The sequence below is a fragment of the Numenius arquata genome, chromosome 23 (genome assembly GCF_964106895.1).
Source record: "Numenius arquata chromosome 23, bNumArq3.hap1.1, whole genome shotgun sequence".
In the NCBI taxonomy this organism is placed as follows: Eukaryota; Metazoa; Chordata; class Aves; order Charadriiformes; family Scolopacidae; genus Numenius; species Numenius arquata.
In genome coordinates, this window is record NC_133598.1 from 734,479 (window position 1) to 754,082 (window position 19,604).

General features: G+C 52.5%; 2 protein-coding genes across 2 annotated transcripts; one reads left to right on the plus strand and one right to left on the minus strand.

The window, feature by feature from the left end:
* Window positions 1-1,531: 1,531 nt before the first annotated feature.
* On the plus strand, window positions 1,532-1,840 carry LOC141474798 (feather beta keratin-like). The gene has a single exon (XM_074162878.1). It carries the CDS (start codon window positions 1,532-1,534, stop codon window positions 1,838-1,840), a length of 309 nt encoding a protein of 102 aa, XP_074018979.1.
* Window positions 1,841-2,998: 1,158 nt separating this feature from the next.
* Window positions 2,999-11,091, minus strand: LOC141474934 (uncharacterized). The gene is made up of 4 exons (XM_074163045.1): window positions 11,040-11,091; window positions 10,156-10,503; window positions 3,952-4,229; window positions 2,999-3,004 (listed from the first exon to the last, which is right to left on the minus strand). The coding sequence occupies exons 1-4, from the start codon at window positions 11,089-11,091 to the stop codon at window positions 2,999-3,001; spliced, it is 684 nt and encodes a 227-aa protein (XP_074019146.1).
* Window positions 11,092-19,604: the final 8,513 nt, after the last annotated feature.

Sequence of the window (19,604 nt, forward strand, 5' to 3'; positions counted from 1 at the left end):
TTCAGTTTATCTAGATCCCTCTGCAAGGCCTCCTGTCCCTCCAGAAAGTCAATGGCACCTCCCAGTTTGGTACCATCAGCAAAATGTCTCCTGGTACATTCAACTCCTGCATCCACATCACTGATAAAATCATTGAACAGAACTGGCCCTAGAATTGAACACTGAGGAACACCGGGGTTGCTAGTCTTTACTTTGATGTAGCCTCATTCATTACAACCTTTTGAGCCCTGCCTTTCAGCGAGTTCTTCATCCAGCATACCATGTACCTGCTCATCCCACAGATGGACAACTTCTCCAGAAGGATGCTGTGAGGGACACTATCAAAAGCCTTACTAAGATCCACAAAAATTCCATCCACGGCTTTCCCTTCAAGCACTGGGTGGGTGACCTTATCATCAAATGAGTTCGACAGGACTTTCCCTTTGTGATCCCATGTTGACTGTGCCTGATGATTGCATTGTTTGTTAAACACCATTCAATAGCACCCACTATGACCTTCTCCATAATTTTTTTCCATGGACTGAGGTCAGACTGACAGGCCTGTAGTTTCCTGGGTCCTGCTTCATGCCCTTCTTGTAAGTTGGCCTAACATTGTCTGGCTTCCAGTCAGCAAGGACCTCCCCAGACTCCCAAGACCTTTGGTAGATTATTTAGGGGTTCCTGCTGTAACATCTGCCAGTTCCTTCAGTTCTCTGGCATGATTCCCATCTGTCCTTGTGGATGTATGAACAACCAGATGATACAACTGGTCCCTTACAAATGGGAAGTCACTATTCCTGCACTCGGGGCGCTCCAACTCAGTGCACTGGGCAGCCCAAGGTCTATCAGTATTATTAAAAATGGAGGCAAAAAATGTATTGGATGCCTCAAGTTTTCCTTCATCTCTATTACTCGGGTGACCACCTTCAACAAGTATTGGCCCAATGTTTTCTTGACACCTCCTCTTGCTATCAATGCACCTAAAAAAACCTTTCTTGTTGTCTGACACAAAATGGGCCACTTTCAATTCTAATTGAGCTTTGTTTTTTCCTGCCTTCTCTCTCCATATGTGAAACACATCTCTGTACCTTCCCTGCGAAGCCTGACCTTCCTTCCACAGATTGTACAAGTTCTTTTTTCCATGGGGTCTTCTGCCTTGCTTGCTTAACTTGAGACACAATGGAATTGCCTGCTCCTGTGCTTTTGAAAGGTGGTTCTTAAAAACCGCATACCACTTGTAGACTCCTGAAAGCAGATTTGCAGGGGACAATCCTGGGGGTGGGTGATGTGCCAACCGAGAGCTTGTGGGTAAGCCTTAAAGAGAAGAGAGATAAAGAAGACATTGCAGTGGGTGTCCCCTATAGGCTGCCTGACAAGTAAGAACCAGCAGATGAGACCCTTCACAGGCAAACGGGAGCAGTCTCACATTCACAGTCCCTGGTTCTCATTGGGAACTTCAACCACGTGGTGGAGGGACAGACAGCACCTCGTGTCTGCCTGTGCTCTACTGCCTCTCTGCCCTCTCTCCCAGGTGCACCTGCAGCCCAGAGACATGTCCTGCTATGACCAGTGCCAGCCCTGCTGCCGGCCCTGTGGCCCGACCCCACTGGCCAACAGCTGCAATGAGCCCTGTGTCAGGCAGTGCCAGAACTCCACCGTCGTCATCCAGCCCTCCCCTGTTGTGGTGGCCCTGCCCGGACCCATCCTCAGCTCCTTCCCTCAGAACACTCTGGTGGGATCCTCCACCTCTGCTGCTGTTGGCAGCATCCTCAGCTGTAATGGAGTGCCCATCACGTCTGGGTGCTGTGATCTCTCTGGCATTTCCAGCCACTACTATGGCAGAAGGTGCCTCCCTTGCTAAATCCATTGGTGACAGCCCTGTCAAGGACCCCCAGGAACCTGATGCTGGACTGAAGACTGAGCTCCTGGCCATGGATTTCAGAGAGGCTGAGCATCCAGTGCTGCCCTTCCAAAGGAATGCTGCTGGGGCTCTCTGAATACATGGAGAGAGTCTAACTTCCCTGCCTCATTCTCTCTCCCATCTCTTGTCTTCTGTTCTTCTGGGGTGAAAGACCCACTAAGCCCATGTGGGGCATCTGCTGGCACCTCTCCCCCTGTGGGACAGCCCTATGGGATCTCAGCTGTGACCAATGGGCACAGACTTCTGGCAGCTGCTGGTCGTCTCCCTGCTCTGGCTGCCTCCTCTACAAGTGAACTTGTTTGCCACTTCATAGTCATTAAAGTTTTCTGCATCCTCACCTCTGCCTCCATGTAATCCTTTCCTTGGTGGACACTGTCTCATATTACCAAGGAAGAAAGACATTGCCTTGGGTGGTGGGGGACAAGGTGGGGGCACAAGCAGAAGAGGAAGGGGAGGGTGGGACACAGGGCAATGGGTCTCTTCCAGTCACTGTCTCTTGGAACTGAGGAAGATGTTACTGAGCTCCTGCACAGCCAGTGGGTATCAGGCCCTGTGTTCCAGCATCTCTGCTCACATACGATCCCTTGGCCTCAGAGCACGTCCTGCAGTAGGGAGACTGACCACTGCTTTCCCTTAGAGAGGAGCTCAGTGCTGCTGGATGCTCTGAGGCCTGTGTGGAAGGAAATTCCTCCTGCTCTGGATAGCCCTGTGCTGGGAAAAGAACTTCAGTCAGAAGATGGCCCCAAAGGATGCAGGAGTGATGATGGCATAAGAAAAAGCCTTCAAAACAGCTCCTGACCTTCTCCTCCTCATCGTCCCACTTGTCACCTGAATGAGTGTCCTGGTTTGAGGTAAAACAGAAACCATTTTCTGTTCAGTAATTTTGCTTTGTAAGCTGGGCCTCTTCTAACTAACTCAAATCTGACATTAACAGCATATTGTTCAAAAACTGTCCACTCTCACCGTGAGAAGACATGATTATATCAAGGAATGGCATGCAGAGAGGCTCTTGTTTATATTTACTGCTATAACAACCAAGGTCAGGTAACTTCATTATTAGTCGTGTTGGAGCATCGGAAGCAGGAAAGTGTAGAGGGGTCACACCTGTAGGCAGGAGCGGACAGGACAGGTGACCCAAAGCTGACCAACAGGGTATTCCATCCCATCTGCACCATGCTCAGTATAAAGGCTGAGGGATCAAAGGGTCAACTCTCTTCAACAGCAGATGTCTGAGGAGGACCCTGTCTGTTCATCTGCCTTTGATCCCGATCCAAGCATTCCTGACTCCAGATCGGGAATCCAGCTCCTCTCCATTGCCAAGTCCAGTCTGTGACATTTCCCTGTGCCTGCTGGTGTTGTGGTTGTCAGCTTTATATGTTTTTGTATATACTGTATACTTTGTTTTTCCTTTTTCCCCTTTTTTCATTTTATTCTTTTTCTTATTATTATTATCTATTATTTCATTAATTATTAATATTGTCATTGAAGTAGTTTACTTCTTTTTCAAAATTCATAAATCTCATTATCTCTTCCTATCTTCTCTTTGAAGAGGAGATAGTGAGGGGACATCTGTTATTCTGATCGGCCAATCCAGCCAAAACTACGACAATGAGGGAGCATGGCCTGCACCCAAGGGCAAGGGTAGTAAGGGCAGGACTCCTCTTCACCCTCTACCCAAAAAGTGTTCGCTGCACAGACCAGGAGTTACACAGATGTGCAGGGCTAAGGGGACTCATAGGTTGATGTTAAAACCAGCCTGGCCAGGTCACACCTGAGGACCACTCATGTCTCTCACACAACCCCAGCTCCCATCAGACAGGGCACCCCAAGGACATGAGAGTCTTTCACCACCTTCTCTTTCTTCTCAGGCCACTGACAGTGTCCTCTCCTGGAAGAGAATCTTGTCCTGCAGAACCCTGGGTGTACAGCAGTGCTGCCAGAGGACACCTGAGGGCTCCTTCCCCCACCCTCAGCCTTGCACAGACACATCCCCTCCCTCCCCTGGGTTCTTGCACAGCCAAGGAAGCTCCCTGCACTGGGGTGTCACGCACAACACAGAGGTACAAGGCACTGTCAGAGACCTCGACTTCCTCCAGCTGCAGGAGGCTGTATTTCCCCGTGGTGTTCAGCTCAGTGGTGAAACAGTCACTGCGCTTGCCAGCTCTAGCCAGATAGGAGACCAGCTGGGGACCTTGGCCTTTCCTCTGCTGGTACCAGAGCAAGCCATCAAAGTTTAAGGACTTGTAGGTGCAGGTTGTTTGGAAGGTGTCTCTCTGCTTCACTGTGACTTGTCCTTCTTGCTGGGTGACAGTGACCTGTCCCATGGTGCCTGGAAGAAATCAAGGGTCACTGACTGAGCAGGGCAAGGCTCCGAGATGTAAAACAAGAGCAGAGGCAAAATGTCAGCGGAGAGGGCTCCCTGTGCCTTTCTCTGCAGCAAGAGCCCCATGGATGGGAAAAGCAAGGCGGTGAGTATCTTTGGACAGGAAGCCTGAGACCTCAGCTCAGCTTGGATCCCACAGCACAATAATGCCAATTACCTCCCACAGGGATACCCCCAGAGGAGAGCTGTGCTTTCACCCAGGTCTTTGGTCTCTGCTCTCCTGCTGCCTGGAGTCTCCAGGGAACCAGCCTGTGGTGTCTGGCCCTCCTGTGATGGCCCCAGAACTCCTCTAGAGAGGTCAGAGATGAAGGGAAATCCAATGAGAAGTTTCATCGTGCTCCCCATTCCCTGTCCTCTCAGGAGGCTCCAAGGTCATGGAAGGGAGGGAAAAGGAAGCCCAGGCACTGTGGATTTGCAGGATGAATGGATGGTCCAGGCAAGGTGCATGACATCTGCCAGCCAGAAGAGAGACTGGGAGACCCTAAGAGTGTGAGTGGGATGAGAGAGCTCTCATGTCCCTGCACCAACTTGCAAAACCCCTGTGTGTCTGAAAATATGTACTGCCGAGATAGAAAAGAGCTTCTGCAATGACATGGCTGTGAAACCCTGGGCCCAGATAGATCAGAAGAGAGAGGCAGCGAGAGGTGGATGGTTGGCAAGAGAAAAGGAAGGCAAGGGGTCTGTGATGGTCAGGAGAGGAGCTGTTTCTTCTCAGTCTCCTCTTTTCCATCAGTAGCAGTATCTTGAGAAAGCAGGTGCAAAACCACACTTGTGATTTTATATTTCATAGCATTTACCCATAATTCAAGAGCAGCTCCTGCAGAGATCTGTTGAAGGGGTGAGGGTCTCCTGGGAAGAAGAGGAATCCTGTCTCCAGTCAAAGCCAATGCTTACCCAGTGGTTGCCTCAGGAAGGCAGCGAGGACGAGATACCCGAGGTGCATGCTGAGACCGATCCTCCTGTGTCTGTGAGAGAGACTCAGAAAACCCACATGTCCCCACCAAGAGTCCCGAGAGAGCAGAGCTGCTGGAAATGACTCTGCAGGAGGAGCAAAGAATGAAACAGGGAGGAGAAATTGCTTGTTCTTGGCACATCCCAAATGCCTGTGCTATTGTCTTCTCTCCTCATGTTGCTTCTGCCTTTCCAAGGTAAGGGCTAAAGGGGGACAGGCCTGCACCTGAGGACCCCCTTCTCTGACACATCCCCCTGTGCAACACCTTGGGAGTCTCTCGTTCCCTGAGGCCTCTGTCTTCCCTCTCTCCATCCTCAAGCCCTTGGCTGGGTTGGCCTCTCCTGGCTCCTGCACGGTGTCTAGTCCCAAGCTCCAGCTCCAACATCCCAAAACCCGGCCGACAACAATTCTCCTTCTCACCCCCTCAGGTACCGGGGAATGTCTTCCTCTGTTCTAAAGAAGCTATCTCAGGAACCAATAAATCATGTTTCCTGCCACGCTTCCCATCCCATCTCATAAATAAACTTCTGAAAAACTTATTGGGGAAAAAACACACTCAGACCCAAACAAACACTCCTCCCACTGGGCTATAGCCCTTCCATTTTCAGTTGCCTCAGCACAGGTAGGATCTGCATTTGTCCTTTCCTTATTTTTAGCATTTAATAAACCAACGAACCCAACTATCTTTACTATTTCCACAGCATAATTTAGGTTGGACTGGACCTGTGCAGGTCACCCATTCCAAGTCCTTGGTGGCCAACAAGAGAAGCAGCTGATTTAGCCTAAGCAATTTCACTGAATTTCACTGAATTTTTTTGAGTTGGAAGGGACAATAAGATCATCTAGTCCAACTCCCCTGCCGAAGCAGGATTGCCCAGAGCATGTCAGAGCAATGCTGCAGCTGCTTTTGGAGAAGAATTCTAACCAAGCCATCGGGCTGGCACCTTGCTGCCTGGTGCTGCACTTGCAGAGCACAGCTGGGAGCTGGACTCCTTCCAAGGGAGGCAGGTCACAGTTGGGGGTACCTGAGTGGGAGCCTTCCAGGCCAGGTGAGGACCCTTGGAAAATGCCAGCTCTGCTGGGAGCCTCTCAGGGCACAAGGCTTTTCCTCCCGGTGCCCGTGCAGTGCTGGGCACAGCCTTCTGCCATCACTCCTGTGGCTGTGGAGACTGCACCAGTGCTAAAAGCAGATGAGGAGATGGTCACCTCAGCAGAGCAGCTCCGTGAGCTCGAATGAGCCAGGTTAACTGACAGATGTCAGGGCTTGAGTCAGGCAGCTGAAATCTGTTCCTGATGACACCTGCAAATTAATAGTAGTTTGTCTTTTGAAGAGAGGGTATTTATCTGAAGGCAGCTTCATTCAGCCGCCTTCCTCTCTGGTGTCCCACCCCCAGCACTTGTAGCTGCAGGCCATGGGTCTCACCCCCCCCACACAACCCTTTGCTGCCACATGAGCATGTCAGAACAGCACCTCTCCCTGCATTGAAGCTGGAATTGGTCCCAGACCTCCACAACTGCCCTACGGCGATCACCAGGGATGGGCTGGTTCTTGTCAGACTCTGGGATTCTTTTGACTTGTAAAGTGAGAACCCCTGGAGCTGCAGCAATCGGGATGGTCTCCAGCTTTGACTTTGTCTCTCACACACGGACTTGCCTGAAGTTGCCAGGGCACAGGGGCAGAGAGTGGGGTCCAGTGGAATCCTGGTTCTCAGAGTGTGGGGAGAGGCTGGGCTTCCTCCTGTGCATCTGCCTCTGTCTGTGCCTGAGGGCGCATTTGTGCCTCGGTGTTTGCATTTGTGTAGGCACATGTGAGAATGAGTGTCTGCACTTCTGTGTGTGAAGAAGGGCACTTCTGTGTGTGTCTGTGCTCATGTTTGCATTCACGCACGTTTTTGCAGGTGAGCAAGTGCGTGTGTGTGTTGTCAGTGTGCGTGCGTGTGTGTGTCAGTGGGCATACGTGTGTGCAGATGGGCACATGTGTGTCTGTGTTTTTACAGGAGCTTGCATATATTTGTACATGCACATGTGAGTCTGCAAGTGTGAATAAGTTCGTGTGAACACTTATATGACTTGAGAGCTCCTTCATCCTCATTTCTGTGTGCAGTTTTCAGCATTTGCAGCCTGCAGGTCCCAGTGGTGGAAAGGGGCTGTTCACAGTCAGCTCACAGTGGAGTCCTCACCTCCCCAGCAAAAATTGCCTGCTCTTCGGAACACCCACTGCTGGGCCATTTGGGAGGTTTCTTCTCCAGTGAGGTTTCATATCTCCCCTGGGGTCATCAGCTCTCTGGGGACACAGCTGTTTCTTCTGGGAACAAAAACCCCTTCTGATTCTCTCACTTCTCCCCTTTCTTTCCTCAGCTGCCTGGGAACAAAGACTCTTCCCCAAATCCCCCCAGTAAGGAGAGGAACCCTGCTGTGCAGCAGCCCAGGGGTTCTGGCTATGTCCTCTTTTGGTGGGATAACCCACCGTGCGAGAGAGGAACTTGGTGCCAGAACTGCTCTTAGATGCCACAAACCCAGAGATGACAAGGACAACCTACTTTTACTCTTGGGAAAAGGCTGACAGATGAGGAGGGAGCAAGATGAGGGATAAGTCGGTCACCCACACTTCCAGGGAGCACATGTGGCACCCACTGGAGAGCTGCACTGCGAGGGGTGGGGATAGGGCAGCCCTGTACCCCCGAGCTGAAAGGGCATGTGAAGGGGTGGGGGTACTGCAGGTGGGGACCCCTACCCCCACCCCCTTTCCACATGAACTCCAGAGTGGTCCCATGCACCAGTCATGGCAGAGAGAACAAACTGTTCCTTATCGTTAAGTTCACCTGACCTGAGCAGGCCCAGACCTGTCTGTGCTGAGCTGGAGATATCACTTGGCAAACTCAGCAGCGCTGCCACAACCATGTCCTTGTCTTGCTCTAGGAGGCAAGCACCGTGCTTTCATATAAATAGGGGTTTTCAGCCTGGAGAAGAGAAGGCTCTGGGGAGACCATATAGCGGCTTTCCAGTACCTAATAGGGGCCAACAGGAGAGATGGGGAGGGACTCTTGATCAGGGAGGGGATCCATAGGACGAGGGGTAATGGTTTTCAATTGAAAGAGGGGAGATTTAGGTTGGATATCAGGAAGAAATTCTTTACTGTGAGGGTGGTGAGACATTGGAACAGGTTGCCCAGAGAAGTTGTGGATGCCCCATCCCTGGAAGTGTTCAAGGCGAGGTTGGATGGGATTTTCAGCAATTAGGTCTAGTGGGAGGTGTCCCCGCCCATGGCAGGGGGGTTGGAACTCGATGGTCTTTAAAGTCCCTTCCAACCCAAACCATTCTATGATTCTGTGAAATGTCCTTTTGCTCAACAGTGGAAATTGGGAGTGGTTTATCTCTAAGGAAATGCCATGGAAACTCCAAAGATGACAACACCAGCGAGTCTCAGCATGGACAGAATTGACACTTTGTGCTAAGCACATCATGCTCCACCTTAAGCTCCATAACTCAGGGTTCCCAGCATCTGAAGGGGCATAACGTCACCCGTGCTACCCCCTTTACCTTCTTGTCTTATCAGGCAGTCTGCTGTCAGGCAACAGGAGGCTGTAGGCTGTTTTCCTGCTTTTTGCTCCTCCTGGAGATCACAACCAGATCAACTGCCTCAAGAATGGGAGGACTTTCCATGGTGAACTTCTCCTGCCATCCAGTGCCCAACTGGAGACAGGGGCCTGGAGACAGACAACCCACCTCTCATGGAGTTGGTGAGAGGCCCCTTCGTAGCCTGCAATGTGCTCCTTGTCCCTGACTAGTGTCTGAAAGGAGGTAGAACCAGCAACAGCCAAAACGCACCAGGAAACAGGTGTCTGTCTCCCTGTCCCCACAGGCATTTCCTTTGCCTTCCCCCCAGGCCGCTGATGAGGCCCTTTGAGGGAAAAAATTGTCTCTGGGAATAGCACCTCCTGTAAACATCCCACTGAGAGTCAAAGACACACCACCTCTCTCTGGCTGGAGACATTCAGCGCAATCTTCTTCAGCAGGTATTACAGTTACTTCTTTGCCTGGGGAGGACACCCTCCGGAAGGGTGGGAGGAAAGGATCATCTTATAAACTCCATGGTGTTTCTGCCTACAAGGGGATCCAACCCCTTATGGGATGAAGCTGAAAAGTTTTCAGGGTTGTGCATAACATGGGATGCTTGGAAGACCAGAGCAGAGACCATAAAAGGGAGGGATCGTGGCAATTTGGCTTGGAGCAAGCACTGGAAGACAAATGGAGACAGAGATGAGAGGAGTCATTCCCATCTGACCACGTGTCTGATCCATGAGTGGGCCTGGCCATGCCTGGTGCTCTGCCTTGTTTGTCCACCTGCCAGTACTTCCCTGGAAACACAGTTATCAAGTCCAGCTGGGACAGGGAGCAGGGCTGATCCTTCACTCTGTGCCTCTCCCCATGGGCTTTGACCACCTCTGTCAGCTACTCGAGCCAAACAGAATTCCCCGGGGACTGGCTGGAAAACCACAGTGTCTTCCCAGAGGCCTCCTCTGGGAAGACCTCAAACCTCCAGCCCCTCAGGGTAACCCAGCAAATCTCCCTCTCACTCGCTTATCCGGTAGGAACCTGGCATCCCTTGAGGCTGCGCTCAGTGTGTCCAGTGCAAGCGTTTCCCCTGTCTCCTGGGCCTCAATTCCAAAGGCGCTGAATCCTGTCAAAAAAGGTCCTGGTGTCACCACGGTGCCGCCGTGGGGAGCACCTGAAGGTGCCCCTGAGCTCCACAACCTTCGAGGGGCCCGGTGCTAGAGACGGTGCCGGTGGGTCGGGGGAAGCGACCCGGGGCGCGGGGCCGGGCGGGGCCGGGCGGGGCGAGGCGGCCCCGGCGGGCGGAGCGGCAGCGCCCCCTGGCGGGCCCGCCCGGGGATGTCCCCCCGCCCCCGACACACACGCCCGGCCCCGCCCGCGGCCGTTCCTGCCCGGCCGCAGCCCCGGCTCCTCTCCCCGTGTCTCCCAGGGCGCAGTAATACACCGCCGCGTCCCCGCGCCGGGGCCGGGCGAGCCACAGGGCGCTGGACCGGCGGTCTGCCGCCACCCGCAGCCACCCCGGCGGGGTCCGCAGCTCTTTGGAATCTTTGTAAGCGCTGTCGAGCAACGCGGGGCCTCGGCCCGGGAGCTGACGGTACCAGTAGATTGTCTCCATGACCTTTATGTTGGGGTGTGAGCAGTTGATGCTGATGGCGGTGCCCTCGGTGGTCTCTGCCGACGGCTCCTGCTGCACCTGGGCTCTGCCCGCAGCCACTGTAAACGATATAAAAAAGAAAACCCGCTTACAATTAAGTTTCTGCCCAGCCCTGCCTGCTGTTTCCTAGATCAAATCACCCAGAAGCATTAAGGAAAAACTTAAGGTAATCAGAGGTGTTTCCAGAGGATGTCAACATGTGCAGTAGTGGAAGTGTCCATTAATAGTTGGTGGAGAGCTCAATGCGTGAATGGAAGGTGGAAGGGTGGAGTCAGTGAAGAAAAAAAGGGAGCCCAAGAAAGCAAGTAGCAAGGGGGAAGGAGGGAAGGAATGACTCCATGAGTCATGTGGAAAGACAGATGAAAGGAGGAAAATAAGGAGGCTTGGAAATAGAATAGAGTGATGATTTTTCCTATGGAATGTGTGATGAAAGAGAGGGAGAGATGGACGGGAGGATGGTTCGAGGAGAGAGGTCCGTGAAGAAGCCAGAGGACATGGCAGCGTAGGACAATCCCGCCGGGACAATGCAAGGTTCAGCCCTGGCCCGCTCTACTTCCGGCCCGTCCGCCCGGGACCCGCCGCCAGCCCCACGCACCCAGGAGCAGCGCGGCCAGCCCCGCCAGCCCTGCGCCCCGGCACCGCCGCATCCCGCCGCTCCGCCGCCCGCGCCTCGCTGCCCCCCCGCCAGCCCCGGCTCTCTGCTCCGGCCGCCGCGCCTCCTCTCCGCCGCCTCCTCTCCTCTCCGCCGCCGCCAGCTCCGCCCCGGGGCTCAGCCCTGCGCCGGCGCCGCTCGGGGGCTCGCCCGGCCTGAGAGGGCTCAGGGGCTCCGCACGGGCACCACTTGCGGCAACTGCCAAAGAGACTCTCCCCATCCTCCTCCAGCAAGAAGAAGCCGGCACAGCGCCAGCTGCAGCCTGGCACAGCAGCAGGGCCTTGGCCCAGGCCATGCACCAGCTTCCCCGAGCTGTCTCCCAGCTCCAGGGCTGGAACCAGCAGCCACGGATTTCCTGTGGGTGGGAGTGAGGAGGCTGAGAGCCTGCCTTCAGCTGCCGCTGTGCAGTCCCAGCACCATGCCCCAAAGTTGTGTTGTGGCAAAGGGACAAATGTGCCCATGGGCGGGTAGGAGTCAGGGAGAACCGGGAAAGTGTTGGTGGGTGTCACAAAGTCAGGATGTGGGTGAGAATGGACCTCCAGAGGTCGTCCAGATCTTCCTGCTGCTTGCAACAGCTCCCATTAGATAAGATTGCCCAAAGCCATGCTTGCTTCAGCCTTGAACACCTCAATGGAGACTGCACAACCTCACTGGGAAACACATTCTTTTTGTCATTATTTCTTTTAGCTTGTGCCTGAACTAGAACTCCCCATGTTCCAGCAGCTCTTCCTTGCCTCTGCTCCTGTCCCAGAACACTTCCAGAGTCTCGGCCACCATCTCTGTTTCTTTTGGACAGGAAGTTCCTGGACCTGCTGGGAACAATTAGGCTAACACAGATCAGTGTCCTGCGTTTTCCCCGTGCTTGGGTGTCATCCCCAAACCTAGAGGAAGCACCAACCTTCTCACTGCTCACGGTGTTCATGAAAACATTGGAGTCTTGGTCCTACTGCCAGTCCCTGAAAGACCCCACTACCACGTGTCTGCCAGGTGGGCTCTGCACCACTGGTCACAACTCTTTGTGCCTGCTGGTCCAGACAATTTTCACCTACTTGATCAGCCCCTTACTGAGCCCATTCATCTCCAGTTTGGTCATAAAGGAAGACTGAGAGAGGCTGACAAAAGTCCTGCTAAACTCTAGCTACACACATCTCTTGCCCTTTTCTCGTCCATGGTGCCCTTTACCTCATGAGAAAGCAATGCACTTTACCCTCAGATACACTAGAGCCTCAGCTCAGGAACAGCTCCCCAGAGAGGGGAATCAACCCTGGCTGAGCTCTCCCAGCAGAGCTCCCTGACAATGGTGTCCCCAAAGTCATGATAGGGAGGGAGGGAAACCTTGGCTGCACTGTCTCCAAGTTGGACCTGAGTCCAAAAGGCAGACAGACAATTCAGGAAGGGAGATGGACTCAAGAACTTTACACTCCATCCCTGTGGGACAGCAGCTGAGACACACACAGGCTCAGGCACACCAGCATGGAATCACGCACAGATTTGTGATCCCGTGTGTGCATGTTCGTTATCACATTCATGTTCCTCTGGTTATGGTTGTGTGTGCATTCATACATACCTGTGTCTGTGTGTCTGTGCACTCACGCCTGAGGCAATGCACATGCAAGTGTGAGTGTGCACAAATGGAGTGTGTGTTTGGTCATGTCTGTTCATGAGTGTGTTTGTGTTTTAGCGCATGCACGTTCCTTCATGCAGGTGATCATGGATGGCTGTCACCTTGGTCTGCAATTATGAAAGTGTGTGGGCGTAGGTGTGTGTGTGAGTGTGTTCATTCATGTGTTTACATCGCTGTACATGAATGTGCATGTAACTTTGCAAATACATGTGTGCTAGGAGCATGCATGTGTGTAAGCATGTGTGCTTGAATATTTGTGTGTACATGTTGGTATGGGGGGGGATAGACCTGCCCGTGTCTGCACATGGGCTCCTTTGGAAACACGTGTGCACACACCCCTTTTTTAGTGGACACGTATGAGTTCCTTTTTGGGTGCATGCAAGCTCAGGTGTGTTGTTGTGCCCTAGTGTGTGAGATAGTGCATGCACACCTGTCGGTGTATGTGCATGCCTGTGAGTGTGTATGGGTGTGCATGTGTGTGCACCCTTGAGGGTATGTCAAAGGTCTTGCCAAAGTCAAGGTACACCCCAGCCAGTGCCCCTCCCCTTCCCACAGAGCCTGTCACCTCCTCATAGGGAGCAAGGAGGTTGGTGAGGCATCATTTGCCCTCAGTGTTAACCCATGGCAGCTGCTCCCAATCCCCTTCTTGTCTTTCACTGGTTTAGAGAAGGCTCCTGAGAGGATTTGCTCCATCTTCCCTCCAGGGACTGAGTAGAGACTACCCAGTCAGCTCCTTGAACACCCTTGGATGCATCCCAAGGGATCCCATGAACTTGTGTATGTTCAAAGGGTAGTAAGAGCTCCTTAATTCCTTATTCTTTTACTGGGGGTGCTGCTTTATTCCCATAGAGTCTGCAGGGAGGTTCAGGCCTGAGGAGAAGCCATCCCATTTAAAACTGAGGAAAAATGGGCATGAAATTCATGTCACTTGTCACCAGATCCCCTTCCTCACCAAGCCATAAGGCCACATCTCCTTAGCCATTCTTTTGCTGCCAACAGGCTCAGAGATACCTTTCTTGATTCCCTTCATGTCTCCTGCAATTTTCCACACCAGCTGCAGTTTTTTGTCCACATGGCAGAGGACCATCCTTGTGCTCTGAGGAGGCTGTCCTTGAAGGTTATCCAGCTCTCCTGGGATCTCATGCTCCGGGAAAGTTTTCCATGGCACCTTGCCAAGCAGATAAATCCCTGATCACTTTAAGATGTGCCCTCTGGAAGCCCCTGGCAGTAGTCGTCCTGTTGGTCTTAGCCAGTTCTCTGAGGATCTGAAACTCCACAGTCTCCTGGTAACTGCAGGCAAGGCTGACCTTGACCTCGCATCATTCAGTGGTTCTTCCTCATTTCTGAGTAGCAGGTCCAACAGAGCCTCTCCCCATGTCTGTTCATGGATTGCCTGCATCAAAAAATTTGGCTTCCATTCAGCCCAGACAAGTCCTGGTTTTCTTGTGCTCAGTCATTTTCCTCCTGCAGCAGACACTGAGGTGGTAAAAGTCATCCATGAGCACCTGCACCCATAGTGTGGGCACTGCCTGACCTGGGCTGGAGTCATCTTCATTCCTACCTCCCTGCTCTCGCTTTCCTGCCCTACCCTACCCACTTGCACTTGAAATTTAAAACCTCACAGGTTCCTGCTGTGGGCTCAGGTCAGGGAGCTTCTGCAGCAGCTGCTGTTCATGGAGATGTTTCCCTTGAAGAGCCACCTCTGTGCCCAGGAATTAAAGGACAGCAAGTCCCTCCAGGGGAAGTGCTCAGACACAGGTTGATCATTTGTGACTGAGCAGATCCAGCATGCTTGCTACAAAAAGTGCCAGTTCATCACAGCAGGTGAGCAGGAGGAACCGGCCAGCTCCCACTAGAATGCTGAATGTCCCCAGGGGAATGAGGGCTCATGGGTGCCCCTTGATGGGAGCATCTCCATATCAACTACCCTGGCTGAAGTTCAAGAGGGAAATAAGACAATGGAAATGGTTTTAAGGCGTCTCCATCTTGAGACAAGAAAAACCCAGTTGTTGTCACAGAGGGTGGATGTGCCCGAGGTTATTAACAGTGGTCAAGATGAACAAATCTCTAATATGTAAATGCAATGGCTCGTGTGTGTTGCTTGTGTTTTACCAGACAGCGGAGCTTCCAATGCACTGGCAATAAGAAGACTGTGCCTTCATTTAGTGTGATCTGGGAATATTTAAGCGCACAGCTGCATAAACTGATGTCTGAAATGGACAGAAAACATTCCATCACAGGATCTTGTCCTGCAGATCCCTGGGTGTAGAGGGGAAGCAGCACTGCCAGGGGACACCTGAGGGCCCCTTCCCCCACCCTCAGCCTTGCACAGACACATCCTCTCCCTCCCCTGGGTTCTTGCACAGCCAAGGAAGCTCCCTGCACCAGGGTGTCACACACAGCGCAGAGGTATAAGGCAGTGTCAGAGACCTCGACTTTCTCCAGCTGCAGGAGGCTGTATTTCCCCGTGGTGTTCAGCTCAGTGGTGAAACGGCCACTGCGCTTGCGGCCACCTGATGCCTGTGAGGAGGCCAGCTGGGGAGCTTGGCCTTTCCTCTGCTGGTACCAGAGCAAGCCATAAAAGTAGGAGCTCTGGTATGTGCATGTTGTTTGGAAAGTGTCTCTCTGCTTCACTGTGACTTGTCCTTCTTGCTGGGTGACAGTGACCTGTCCCACGGTGCCTGGAAGAAAGTGAAGGTCAGCAGCTCAGCAGGGGTGAAAACAACCAAGAGTGGGTTCAAAACCCAGGCAGAGAAGGCTCCCTGAGGCCTAGTAATAGCAGATGTGGAGGAGTTTTGGGCAGGAAATCAGAGCTCGGAGCCCAGTGTGGACCTTAAGAAGAGCTATGCTATGTCCCTGCTCCTGTTCCTCCTCCCTGCTCCTCCTCTTACTACACAGAGACCCAGGGAACAGCCTGTCATGCCTGACCTTTGTGTGCTGGACCACTCTATCAAGTTTATGCAGCCTTGGAGTTATGAGAAAAAGATTAAAAGATTCATCCTATTTCCCCATCCTTGTCATCCTCAAGGGCTTGTAGCTGCTTAATGCAGAGCTGAGTGGTAGAAAGAGGGATCCCTGCTTGTGTCTACAATCAGGAGAGAACTGGAAGTTCTGCTGATTTACATTGGAAAGGGAGAAATGTGAGGGTGAGAGAGAGCTGAGATCTATGATGATCCATCCCTACGATGAGGGCAGGTGGATCAGAAGAGAGAGGCAGAGAGAAATGGATTGAAGGTGAGAGCAAAGCAGCAGAAGAGGTCTGAGGTATCTTCCTCTCTCTCCTTTCAAACAGTAAGAACATCTTGAGAGAACTGGTGAAAAAGAACAGATATGAGCCAGTATTTCCCAGCGTATTCCTGGAATTCCAGAGTAGTTGTCTGCATGATCCTGACAAGGCTGGCAAGGCTTTCCTTGAGAGAAGGGGAAGGATGTGTTGACAAAAACCAGGACTTACCCAGTCGTTGCTCTAGGAAGACCATGAGGACGAGATATCCGAGGTGCATGTCGAGATCAACCTGCCTGTTTGTTGAGTGAGAGAGCGTCAGAAAAACACCTCCCAGCCACGAGATGACAGAGCTGCTGGAAATGACTCTCTTGGGGGAGCAAAGGAAGAAGCAGAGAGAGAGCAGTGATCTGTTCTTACTGTGCCTGAAATGCTCCTTCTGGGTTTGTCCCTCAGGGGGAAAGGGCTGTTCCAGTCGGCTCACAGCGGACACCTCACCTCTCCAGCTCTTCTGCACACCCACTGCTGGGCCAGTTGGGAGGTCAGGGGTTTCTTCCTTAATGAGGCTTCATATCTTGCCCTGGGGTCCTCAGCTCTCTGGGGACACAGCTGTTTCTTCTGGGAAGAGAAGCCTCTTCTGCTTCTCCCACTTCTCCCCTTTCTTTTCTCAGCTGCCTGGGAACAACAACTCTCCCCCAAATCCCCCCAGTAAGGAGAGGAACCCTGCTGTGCAGCAGCCCAGGGTTTCTGGCTGTGTCCTCTTTTGGTGGGATAACTCAGAGCGCAAGCGAGGAACCTGGTGCCAAAACTGCTCTTAGATGCCATAAACCCAGAGATGACAAGGAGAACCTACTCCTACTCTTGGGAAAAGGGTGAGGGATGAGGAGGGAACAGGATGAGGGATGAGTGGGTCAGCCCACACGGGGCACCCATTGGAGTGCTGCACTGTGAGGTGTGGGGATAGGGCAGACCTGCACCCCAGAGATGAAAGGGCATGTGAAGGGGTGGGGGATGGGCAGGTGTCTGTCTTGCTGACATCAAGAGGTAGGAAGCAGCCCTGGGACACATTCTTCCTTTTCCAGTTTCTGGCACCCAGACCTTCCTTACACCTCAGTCCCTCCAGCTGCTGGCACAGGACCAACAGGGCCTGTGATCAGAGGCCTCTTCTCCAGTTGCTGCCACTGAGACCTTGCAGCACACACTCTGGTCTCTCCAGCTGCTGGCACCCAGGCCTACAATCCCCATGGCCATTGGTTGTCTGCCCAGTTCCTGGCACATAGATCTCTCTTTCACACCAGGCTCTCCAGTTACTGGCACTGACACACAGGAATTTACACACTATGGTTAAGAAAGGAATTTGAAGAAGACAAGGGGAACTGTGACTCTCCAGTCTCCCTTTGCCCCCAACCCACCTTTGACCCTTCCCCTAAGCATTCCTTAAGAAGTGTTGCCCAGTCCTGCAGGAACCCCCCCAAACATCCATAATCCTCATGTTCCTCTTGTCACTTACAAAGCTCATCCTGACCCACTTCAAAGCCATACCTGCAGTTTCCCAATGGCCCATCAGTTAGAGGCTGAAGAGCTCTGGTCTCTCTCCTTGTCTCCCTTGTCCCTTACTGAGAGATTGGTGTCATTGTGTTCTTTGTTTACCACTTTGCCTTTTAATTCCTCTTCCTTTTGACAGGAAAAGGGACTTGATCTGACAGCCTCAGTGAACCAGGCGCCCTCACCTTCCACACACCCTTACAGTGGCCTCTGGTGACATTGCTCAGGTGTGAGAGTTCCTCTTTGCTTCCCGAAATAGGTGTAGCATAACAAGAGATTTGTTTGTAGAGGGGCAAACTAGAGGCCAGAAACGAACATGGTGGAAATGCAGCCACCAGCAGGTTTCTGTTGGACAGAAAACCCAGAGGGACTCAGGGATACAAGGATGACCCCAGGCAAAGCACTGGTGAGTCCACAGAGCTTCAGGAGAACAATGAAAAGCGGGGGGACTGCCTGAGCATTTGGCCAGGGAATCTCGTCTAGTGTCTGGCTGATGGGTCTCGCTCACATGTTGAGGCTTCCACAGATCCTCACATGCAGGGCCAGAAAGATATTTTCCTTCCTTGGGCTTCTTCGTCTAGGACAGAAAATCACAAGAGCAGTCATGTCTCCTACCAAGAGCCCCCTTCGCCTACAGTACTCATTGGTGGACATTGAGCAAAGAGTAAGAGCTGGACAACCAGCTGGGAAACTTCTTCTGAACACTCACTGCTGTGTCCCGCCCAGTTTCAGTGGCTCAGGGGTCTGAGTTGCTGTGGCAATGCATCCTTCTGGCAATGAAGGCCAACAGCAGCTTAGGCTGCAGTAGCAGGAGTCTCACCAACAGGACAAGGGACCTGATCCTTCCTTCTACTCAGCACTGGTGAGGCCACCTCTGGAGTGCTGGGTCCAGTTCTGGGCTCCCCAGCACAAGACACATATTGGAGTGAGCGCAGCAAAATGGTGCATGGACTGGAGTACGTTTCCTCTGAGGATGGGCTGAGAGGGCTGGCAGTGTTCAGCCTGGGGGAGAGAAGGCTCGTAGGGGACCTTGGCAATGTGTGTAAATGGCTGATGGGAGGGAATGAAGAAGAGATTGTTTTCGGTCAGGCCTCCTTGGGACTCAACACCTTTGCAATGAGGAGGCTCATTAGGGTGAGAAGTTAAAGGAAAGACACCAAACTGGGACCCTTCCACTGTTCCAGATTTACAAGGGCTAATGGGATGTTTTCCAGCCCTGGGTGGTTCTTTGGGCAGTCAGGTCACAGGCGGGCTTCTCACAGGCCCCCCAAGGCAGTAGGTGCTGGAGCATCCTCTCAGGCAGACAGATCCTGGTGTAGAAGCGCTGCCTCTCAGCTCCAGCTCACACTGCCAAAGGGGCCTGGGGCACCAGAAAATTCCTGTAGGAGCCTGGAGGAAGAGACCAAGCAGTGTGCTGTCAGGCGATAGGAGGCTGCAGGCTGTTCATGGTGACTCTCTCCTGCCTTTCAGTGCCCAGCCAGAGGCCGGGGCCTCTACCCACCCCTCATGGGGTTGGAGAGATGCCACTTTGGAGTCATTCATGTGGTACTTGTCCCTCAGTAGTGTCGGGAAGGAGATAGAACCAGCAACTGCCAAAATTCAACAGGAAACAGATGTCTATCTCCTTGTCTCTACAGGGTTTTTTTCTCTCTTCTCCCCAGGTCACAGATGAAGCCCTTTAAAGGAAACTTCTCAGGGAACAGCGCCAGCTGTAAACATTCCACCCTGAGTCAGACACACCACCTCTCTCTGGCTGGAGGACACCCAGCACAATCTATTTCCTCACTGACATCTACTCCCCATCCTTTTGGGTATCATTTTGCCTTTGCCAGAGGAGGACACCTTCCAGATGAATGAGAGGATCATCTTATAAACTCAGGGGTATTTCTGCCTCCAAGGGGATCAAAACCCTTGTGAGATGGAATGGAAATGAAAATACATGAATGTAAATGAAAATACATGAATGCACGCAGCATGGGTAACAAACAGGAGGAGCTGGAGGCCATCGTACAGCAAGAAAACTATGATCTAGTTGTCATCACAGAAACGTGGTGGGAGGACTTGCGTAACTGGAGTGCTGTGATTGATGGTTACCAACTTTTCAGAAGGGACAGGC